This window comes from Nicotiana sylvestris, chromosome 7, assembly GCF_000393655.2.
Source record: "Nicotiana sylvestris chromosome 7, ASM39365v2, whole genome shotgun sequence".
Taxonomy (NCBI): Eukaryota; Viridiplantae; Streptophyta; class Magnoliopsida; order Solanales; family Solanaceae; genus Nicotiana; species Nicotiana sylvestris.
The window spans coordinates 151,147,729-151,158,324 of record NC_091063.1 but is presented as its reverse complement, the minus strand read 5'-3'; the positions used below and the strand labels follow the sequence as shown (position 1 = coordinate 151,158,324).

The window sequence follows — 10,596 nt, the reverse complement described above, 5'->3', positions numbered from 1 at the left end:
TTTGATAATCGATTTTTCATACATCATTTCGGAAAGTAATCCTACTAAAAGCAGTAATTGATATTTATTTATTATTTTAATAATATAATATTCGAATTAGTTTTTGTTTTCTTCAACTATTTTACCATCTATTTTTATTTAGCTATAGTTTTCTTTTTCTCTTTCTTTCTTTCTTTCTTTCTTTATTTCTTTCTTTCTTTTTGGGAGGTTGTTGATCATTTTTTTTATGGTTTTCAGATTTCTAAAAAGAAATGTATCACCATAACCTTGCAATTATAATTATTCAATACATGTCTCTCTTTTATTGGAAACAGCTGGTACGGAGTTACTTAAGAAAGTACTACATCAGCTCGTGGACACTGTTGATTAGGTTGTGAGATTTAATCTGTAAAATCATTACATTTTATACTTAAACTAAGAAAGAATGAGTACTGCACACGTAGGTTTATATATAAATTAATTATAGAAATAAATTATGGAGAAATTAGAAGAAAGCACAACCTAATTCGAATATTAAATTATTAAAATAATAAATAAATATCAATTACTACTTTTAGTAGGATTACTTTCCGAAATGATGTATAACAAAAAAAATCGATTATCAAATAAATAAATATGATTATCACACAATTTCTAAATCAAACAAAAATAATTTATCAAAAAATATCTTTGAAATAAGGGTGGGTAGGGTCCTAATGGATCGGGTCAGCAGATTTTGGTTGGGTCCGGTTATTAATTATTTAAGAACGAAGAATAGTGATTTCGTTAAACTAAGGGCATGAATGAGCAAATATTAGACGGATTAGGCATATCTGTGTCAAACTATTAACGATGGACATATATGTCCTAATTCGCATAGTTCACTAGCATATATGATCCTTTCCCGTATTCAAATTGATTATGAATTTAAGTTGGCATTCTAGTGAGCCGCAAAGGAAGAAGCTATAGGTTGAACAAAATCTAAGTTAAATATATGTGTTATCGAATATATTTTTATACAATATTTTATTTTATTTTATTTTAGAATTTCTCCTATCAGTATTCGCATTATATGTATGAAAATTTCTATATGGCAGAATTTCTTCCTTTATTGATATATCAAAATACAATCAACATTAATTTTTTTTAAGAACTCATACTTTTTAATTTTATTTTTTTTAACTATAATACATTATTTAATAATATTCTTTTAATTGTATGCTCATTGATATATATACACACGCAAAGAGCATTGTGAAATGTCATTCGCATTTTTAAATTAAAAAAATTATATAATTTTAGAAAAAATTATATTATCGAGATAAAATACATGCGCAACACGTATATCGGTTGGCAGATATATATAAGAAGCATTGAAGCGATATATATAAGTCTAGCAAAACAATAAATAAGAAATGCTCACATGAAAAGATATATATAAAGAGAGAATTGAGAAAGAAACGGAAAACGGTTGGCAGATAAATGGCGCCAAAAGTAAAGAAAGAAAATTCTTTTCTCTCCCCATTCTATTCCATCCATTTCTTCTTCTTCCTCCTTCACTTTCTCTTTTTCTTCCCTCTGCAAATTTCAACCTTTTTACCATGTCTGTGAAGCTCCATATTCCCTCTACATAATATACTTAGGGTACTATGACGATAATGTGCTAACCTTAGTGTTGGAATTTCCTAATGTACATTAATGATAATGTTACCCTTAGAATTCCCTTAACACATGTCAGAGACGAATCCAGAATCTAAAATTCGTAAGTATATCATTTAATTAATATTTGCTTCTAAAATTTTAAACACCTTTTCTGTTTTTATCTTTATTGCATGGACATCAAGTGTTTTTTTTTTTTTTTTTTGTTTAATCATCTGGTATCTAAAACCCACCAGCTCGACTAATTTGGATTCGTGCTGCGTAGAACTAGTTAAGAGAAAAGTGCTTCCTTTCAGGAATTTCTCCATTCCCAGGCTCAAATGGGAGGTCTCCGGTAAAGATATCAGAGGCGGGCCCAAAATTCGATAGTCACGGGGACACCATTATATTCAATATTAATTTATCACTACTCATAGAGATTGGTACGGGGGCATTGTTAATATTTGACTATTTTTTGAAAGTTTTTATCGAATTTTTCGGGTGCCGGTGACCCTCTGCCTACAATGTAGGTTCGCCTACCATTTTGATGCATTTTGTTGAGATGCACATACGATGAAATTTAGAGGTGAAACTCATTTTACAGATCTTACTATATGATAATTGCATGGGAGTTGTATGAAATGGGAAAAGTTTGGTCAAAATTTGATGCCATGTTACCCTAAATATGAATTGGAAAATTTAAAGATGCAATTCATTTTATAGATCTTGCTCCATGTATTTGTATGGTATGGGGGTTTCGTGTAAAGGAAAGTGTTTGAATGAATCTCATGTGATTTTACCCTTGAATATATATCTTTGATTTTAACAAAGGCAATTCACTATTTGCTGCTATTCATTTCTTTTCCTTTTGCCACTTCTCTTTTTCTTTCTAAGTTTTTACATTGATGCATCATGAATTCATATTTGAAATGGGGAATTTCTTTTCGTAAAAAAGGTCCATTATTTAGTTAATTTTCTTAGAAATGGAGTCTTGGAGCAACGGTAAAGCTAACTCCATGCAGCCACCAAAGGATGTGGTGCAGCTGATGGGACTACTCTTCCCTTAATTAGAGGTTTCGAGTTCGAGCCATGGGTATGGAAAAACCCGTGGTATGGCGCGCTACCCCCCAATTGGGGCCCTACCTGGCGCGAATCCGGATGTAGTCGGGCTCCAATGTGGGTACCGGACACCGGGTGGAAAACCAAAAAAAAAAAAAGTTGTCTCCATGTGACCTATAGGTCACGTGTTCGAACTGTGAAAGCAGCCACTAAAACTTGCATTAGGGTAGGCTGGCTACATCACACCCTTAGTGTGCGGCCCTTCTCCAGAACCAGCGTCAACGTGGAATACTTTGTGCACTGGCTGCATTTTTTTTCTTTTGGTTGATCTATTGGTTTTGGCTAAATTGGCTTCTTATATGTGGTTCAGGTATTGGAAGCAGGAAGATTATAATTTGATTAAGTAGTAAACAAGATTTTACTATATGGGAAAGAGCTTGAAACATCAAGATCCTAGTATTAGTCCAGAAAATCCTAAGGGATGCATGTGGGGAATACTTCACAATTTGAATCACAACCGATGGCAACAAGTCAGGAAACACCTTCCACATAAAAGGCAGGGCTGTGGAAAGCAGATTGCTGGTAAGAAAGAAATAAAGAAACCAAAAATAAATTAATTTTTCATAATATAGTTTTCCAGTTCTACATTATGATAATTAATCTCTTAAGCATATCATGTTAGTTGCTCAGTTTATTGTCTTTATTACTAAAGCTTTTCAGCTAAAAGGAGAGTTGGTTTGTGTACAACTACTATAGGTTTAATGTTGGATTGAATAACTATTAGGGATCGTTTGGTTTGATGTATATTTAGCAAGAAATAATTATGGTACAAAGTGCAATTAAGAAAATAAAAAGGAGCCCATTTATTGTTGCCGATATAAAGGCTGCTTTGTACGACGATGTTCATGCTCCTTGCGCAGTAGGGTTCTTAGTGATTAAGACGGGTGAAGATCTTGCTTCCAAGTCTGAATACTATATTGAAACATATTTAAGTGAAGATAACAATTTCTCAATATTAGATTTCCAAAAAAGTTGTACTAATAGTTATAAAATGTTTGGTTTACTTTTCTATTCATGTATGGTTAATCCTTGTATAAAGTTATACACCAAATTTGTTATAACTTTATACCACTATCAACATTAGAATAACTAATTTATGTGTAACTTGTACATGGATAAGCATTAAAAGGACGAAACTATCCTTGTCTTTTTTTCTAGAAGCCTTAAGTGAAGCATCCAAGGGTATAATTGAAACTCACTGTCTACATCACACTCCTTAGAGTGAAGCCCTTCTCCCGAACCTACGTGAATGGGATGCCTTGTGCACCGGGCTGCCCTTTTATTAAACGATATCTTGCATATCCAATTTTTGTGAACCAAACGCCCAACAGGAAATAATTTGTGCATTGCTATTCCTGCATTATAATCCAAGTATAACTTGTTTCCGAACCATACGAAGTTCCTGCATTAACTATTTTCTCTTTTCCAGTGGTTGAAGATGTAGGGGATAATGCAACAACTACTGATTCTGGTGATATGCAAGAAAGAGTAGAAGGCAGATTGGAGAATTCCTCTGTAAGCTTACAAGATAGTATGAGTGAACTTGCTAACAGCTTTTGTATTTTTCTGCTGTTGTTCTTTTCTAACTTCTTGCTACATTATGTACATTTGTGCACTAACTGACTATGTCATCAACCATAATGTTTCAGATTGTAGCGAAAACTATAGAGCCTGTTCAAGTGTCCAAAAGTTCGATGTTATCGCGGATAAGATCTTTGATTACTGAAGAGACAACTAAGAAAAAGGGTAGGCATCGCAGAAGCTCATCGTGTCCTATACAGCTCGAACGAACTAATTCTATTCATCATCTAGATCTTGCTGATCTACAATCTTCTCATGAAATTCCCTTAAGTGACAAGACTTTGGAGAAGGAGAATTATTCTGTTGCCAGTCTATTAGACCCTCCGACAAAAAAGACACGCGAGCCTATTGAATCAGAAAACATGAGAAAGGACTTATCTTCACTGCAGCTACATAGCACTCAGGCTTCCAAATCAAGGTTTGACTTTATCAAGTCGGTTTCGTTTCCTTCACGTGGATCACGGGGAAGAAGATCTGCTAGGTCAAGGAATCATAAGAACAAGTTGGAATGTGACTATCATGCAAAAGGGGAAAATGAGTCCGGTTTTGCAGAACAATTGAATAGCCATTCAGTGACATCAACAGATTTGAGTAGCGAAGATGATGATGTTGGACAACATGTGGTGAAAAGACTTGAATCATTTAACAACGTCTCTCCACGTTCACCTCATGCAGAAAAGAAACATCACGAGAGTAAACTCATCCTCGATCGTTTTAAGAATCTACGGAGAAAAATAAGGCACGCAATTAAGGAGAGTAGAAAGGACAGGCGAATTATCATGGATGCTGTCCTTCATAAGGTTCCACACGGTCGTGGATCATCCAAAAAGGGAAACAATATAGTTGAGGAGAAAACTACAGATAGACATGTGAAATACTTCCCGGGAAGTACTTGTACTCATTGCAGTTCTCCGTTTAGCAAGAGTGAAATGAAATATTTTAGGAGAACATCATCTGTCAATGAATCATTGGACAGATATAATCAATTACTTGACACCTGCTTCTATAGGGAAGAAAAACAGAATTTTTTTGATAGGTCGAGTTTTAGAGCATCTCGATCACCTTCACCAGCTAGAAGTAGAAGCCCTATAGGCAGCCTAGAGAGAATTCTTTCTATGCCTGATCTCAGGTATTACTCTTCTTTCAAATTTGACGACTCTCCTGAACCCGGTTACTCATCATATAAACTAGCTAGAGCTGCATCGAGCAACAACATAAGTGTCGGAAGTACCAAGTCCAACGAACAGAAGTCCTTCAATATCCCTTTAGGTTCAGAAAACCAAACTGAAGAAGGTTACTATTCGGATTCCAAGAGTACAATTTTTCTTGATGTCAATGAGACGTTTGATGATTTTGGTGGCTTAAAGACAGACGAGACCTCTTCCTCGGTTGAAAATGTTAATGGAGTCACTTCATCTCTTAATTCAACATTAGATAAATCAATTCCTCTTCCGGATATTATTTTTCAGAATGCTACTAGCCCAGCTAATCTCTCAGCATCTCAAGGTATCTTATCCGAAACAATCTCTACATTCTTCTTTATATTTTCCATTTTTTTTGAGCCATCAATGTATAATTTACCCTGCTTAGTCATTGGCTAACAAACATTATAATGTTGATTGTTGACTAATATTCTACAGGTGCAGAAGAGGATACAGTGAACACCGATAAAAAAGGAATTTCAGCTAGTGAACTAAACAGAATTCATTTGCAAATTCAGGTTGATAAGAGATATAAACCTGAATTCAATTATGTAAAAGATGTACTAGAACTATCTGGCTTCAGTGGAAATGATCAGTTTCTAGGAAAGTGGCATTCTACTGACCATCCAGTGAATCCGTCAGTATTTGAGGAATTGGAAATTTGTGCTGATATGTCATGTGATCAACTGCTTTTGTTTGATTTAGTCAATGAGGTCTTGTTACAAATCTACGAGAGATCATGTTCCTATTGGCCAAAGTCGTTAACATGTCGTTCTTTTATCCATACAATGCCTGTTGGTTACCATGTCCTTGGGGAGGTTTGGACTGATATAAACTCGTGTCTCGAATCTGAAATGAAGATTGATCAACCAATTGATGATGCTGTTAGTCGCGATCTAGCAAAAGATGAAACTTGGATGAACCTTCAGTTTGATGCTGTGTGTGTTGGACTGGAGCTCGAGGATCTCATATTAGATGATCTTATAGAAGAACTGATTTTCATTTGACACATTCGGACATTGCTTGGTCAAATTAATGCTCTAGAATTATAGCCCATAATTTTTGGCTGTGGTACGGGAAGGAGAGGTGAGATCTACTCATTGATTTTATATTAGATGAGCAGTTAGACTATGATCGTTCCGAGCCATGGGCACATAGAGTGACACACTATACTCAAGAATGAATTGTTATGCGGTCACTAAACTCTTTCCTTTCTGCTCGCAGCCTATTCGGAGGATCATGTGTTTTTCTACACAGAAGGAATCTTGAGCACATATTTGTTCACAAAATTCTGAGACTGTACAGATTTTGGTAGATTAGGCAGTAAAGCTTGGGGATGTAGAATATTGTTGGGGCTTTTTGTCCTATAACAACAAAGACGACGACAACAACAGCATACCCAATATTTTTTTGTACTATAAGAAGCTGGAAAAAGCTTCTCCTAACAAAGCCAGCAGGGTTAATTTTCTGCCCTTCTAAAGAATTGACACATGTACTGTATGGCCTCATTTTCTACTAATATTTTCTAATTAAAGGATTACTATATGTTACTAGGAGAATTTGAACCGATTCCAAGAAGTTCTGACTCGGGCTTGCGAGCGCAAATTGGATTTTTGGGCCCTGTTACATAAAATATAGGTAAAAATAGCACGGTATAGCCAGTTTTGGGACTGGTCATTCAAAAATAGTCAGCGTTTACAAAGTCAATAAAAAATAGCCACTATTTTGCTGCAACAAAGACCGGTCCAGCATAATATACTGGAGTTCGGTGCACCTGTGTATGAACTCCAACATATTATGTTGGACCGGTATACTTTGCTGACTCCAGTATAATATACCGGAGACTGGAGCACCGATGCTCCAAACTCCAGTATATTATACTGGACAATTATACTTGCTGAAAATCCAGTATATTGTGCTGGAGTTCTAGTGTAGTTATGCTGGAACTCCATTATATTATGCTGGAGTTCAAGCATACTTCGGTATAATATGCTGGAGTTCAAGCATACTTATGCTGGAACTCCAGTATAATATACTGACGTATTTTCCGGGTTTTGAACAGTATTTTCGCTCAGATTTATCTTTACATGAAAAGTGGCTAAATTTTGATTACTTTTAAAATTGGGTTATTTTTGAACGGCCAGTTGTAAATCTGGCCCGTCCATAAAGCAGGTAAAGCAACTACCTTAGGCCTCATATTTGTGGAGATCCCTTTTTTTTTTACATTTAATAGGAAATATATAAATTTTAATTTTTTTTATGTGAATTTAAAAAAAAATTAATTTCTTTATTTAACAAATAAAGAGAAGAAGGATTTTTAACTGATTTGATTTCTGTCAAGGAAATTGCATTTGAAATTAATATTGAACCCGGATTTTATAATAAACATGTAGTATATAGGAAGAAATAATTTGAGGAGAATGTTAATAGTGAAATCTCAAAATCTCTCAAAGAGTCCTTTAGAGTTGATTACTTTTTATACATACTCCCTCATGTCCATAATAAATGACTTTTTAACCTTTGATGTGCCCCTTAAGAAAATACTGACACCTAGAACAAAAATATATTTTGACTGAATTATCCTTAATTAAAATTTATATGTTGTTAACTTGACACATTGAGATATATAAATAAGGGCAAATTTTGAAATAATAAAGTTAATTCCTTCTCGATTATATAAAAGGACACTTATTTTGGACCAAAATAAAAGCCGGAAAAGTCACTTATTATGGACCACAGAGAGTAGTAGACAAGGTTATTTTTTCACTTTAAAATAGATTTGAATAATTAGAGGCACATGAAAATATTTTTGGTTTTCTATTTAGCGGTAAAAGCTGAGATCACTAGATGATGGAAATTTGAAAAAATATTGTCTTCATCTTGAATGCTCCTTAAATCATAATAATTAACCCGACATTGATAGTTTAGATTTATTTTCTGAATTAAAAATATTAAGAAAAATAGTACAATTAGAAGATAACAATATAATTGATATACACAATCAAATAAAAGGATTTGATTATTTTCCAAAGGCCTATATTACTTATAAAATAATATTGATAACTCCTATTAACGTTGCTTCAGTGGAAAAAACTGTTTCAAAATTAAAATTGATAAAACCTTACTTAAGATCAACAACATTTCAAAGATATTAAATGAATTAGCTATATTATCAATTGAGAAAGACTTGTTAGGAGAAATTGATTATAAAAAATTAATAATAACTTTGCATCTAAAAAAAAAGTTTAAAAAATAGACTTCAAATAAAAATAAAATATTTTTTATTAATAAAAAAATTAAGGCCCCTCATAAAATTTGGTTTTAGGGCCACGAAATTGGTCGGGCTGCCCTGTACAGAGGAGAAGGGGAACCAATGGACATTAAGCTAGGTGAATCTTAGTAGTGAAGTAGGTTAGTTGCCTAAAATTTCACTTTGTTGTAAAACATATTTTCGCTATTCCCCTACTCCTATGTATAATAAATGGAAAAATGATGGGCATAAAGCCACTTATCCTAACTCATATATATCAACTTGAAAGACTTAGTGGTGGTTTTACCATCACTGAGCTGTTCCTGCATGGAGGAGGAGCATCTAACTTTTTCTGCTATTTCATAATGTCTTTAGTATAAACTGCACATTAGTCTTAGACTTTATTTATTATTCTTAAAACTTCACCAACAAGGCCCGTCTAGCTCAGTTGGTAGAGCGCAAGGCTCTTAACCTTGTGGTCGTGGGTTCGAGCCCCACGGTGGGCGTAGATCTTTTGTAAAATCCGTATCTCCTTTCTTTATTCTTTTTCTCTTTTAGCCTTGTCCTAACACTTTTGTTATTATGTATTGTGGCCTCTTCTTCTCAACTTATAGTGCTCTAAGGTCCTATATACAATAGCAATCAAACAACCCCCTTTATCTCTAGTTTTACATTTTTTGTACATAATGCTTCACTTTTTAAAGAAAAACAACCCCTTTATCTCTAGACTCTAGTTTATATTTTTTGCCTTCTCCACAATATTTTAGTTCTTCCCCTTTCCAATTAATGGATCAATAGTTACCTTCTTGCTTTCCGTCATGTGCTTATGGGCCATATGGCACCTAACAAACTAGAAATGAGAAAAAAGAAGGTATATTGCATATATAATTTCCTCTCTCTTCTTCGCCTTTCATTTCCTTGTAATTTAGCTCAAAAACCTCCCTCCCTTTCTAAAAGAAAAAAAAAAAGAACATTGTTATCCCTCTTTATTCTTTCTCTTTCTCAGTCTAAAATACAAAGAAATGCACAACCCCACGTCTATATTCCCAGGAGAGTAGGCACCTTGTTTGAAGCGGTGACACCGCTTCATCGAAGTTTTTTTGTATTTTGTATGTATAAATAATAAATAAAATTAAAATATTGGGTATAAATATAAAAAATGACATCGCTTGCCATCACAGTAATTTATTCATTTATTTACTTTTCAAATATTAACACCGTTTACAAAAATTTCTGCGCACGTCACTGATATTCGCCTCCCCTCCCATGGCCAAACTACCTTTTGCCTAAGAGAAGGGTAGCAACTACCAACATATTGTTAGAAAAATTGAATGGCTATGGAGAATAAAAGGTTAGCTTAAGGCGTGTCAAGGACACTCTTTTTAAGGATATTTCGCCCACACCAAGATGAATAATATTAGTCATATCCCCAGGATTCAACAGGCTCTTCTAATATAACTAGGAGCAGAAACAACAAAAATTTATGAGAAGAAAACCAGCACCAAAAAAATAGGAAGAAAAGTTTTTAAACTTTTTGCACACACTTTAAAAGTTGAAAGCAGAATTATATATAGTCCAAACCAAAATAGACTCTCTGCTTCGAAACGTGCAAGCCATAATGGCTTTTCAAAGCAAAATGACTGTTACAAAAGAAACAGACGTTTTCATTTGAGAATTAAAATGTTTTGAAACATCAATACAATGACTAAATAGTCATTTACTAAATAGTCAGTTTACTATTGACTGAATAACGTCCAAAAAGCCATTAAGGCTTTAATAACAAAACGTAAAACTATTTAAGGCTACAAAATGTCAAACATTCAAATC

General features: G+C 34.0%; 1 protein-coding gene and 1 non-coding gene across 3 annotated transcripts; both read left to right on the top strand.

Annotated features, from left to right (window-relative positions):
- The first annotated feature begins 1,446 nt into the window (after positions 1-1,446).
- Positions 1,447-7,062, top strand: LOC104244878 (uncharacterized). Of its 2 annotated transcripts, XR_715601.2 has the most exons (6): positions 1,447-1,741; positions 3,047-3,258; positions 4,166-4,251; positions 4,386-5,823; positions 5,958-6,605; positions 6,744-7,062. XR_715601.2 is itself a non-coding variant. In XM_009800396.2 (5 exons), the coding sequence occupies exons 2-5, from the start codon at positions 3,102-3,104 to the stop codon at positions 6,524-6,526; spliced, it is 2,250 nt and encodes a 749-aa protein (XP_009798698.1). In that variant the 5' UTR covers positions 1,447-1,741; positions 3,047-3,101; the 3' UTR covers positions 6,527-7,062. The 2 variants fall into 2 exon arrangements, 1 of the variants encoding a protein (XP_009798698.1); XM_009800396.2 differs by having other exon boundaries at positions 5,958-7,062.
- A 2,140-nt stretch (positions 7,063-9,202) lies between these two features.
- TRNAK-CUU (transfer RNA lysine (anticodon CUU)) lies at positions 9,203-9,275 on the top strand. Its single transcript has one exon. It is a non-coding gene; the product is annotated as a tRNA-Lys (tRNA).
- Positions 9,276-10,596: the final 1,321 nt, after the last annotated feature.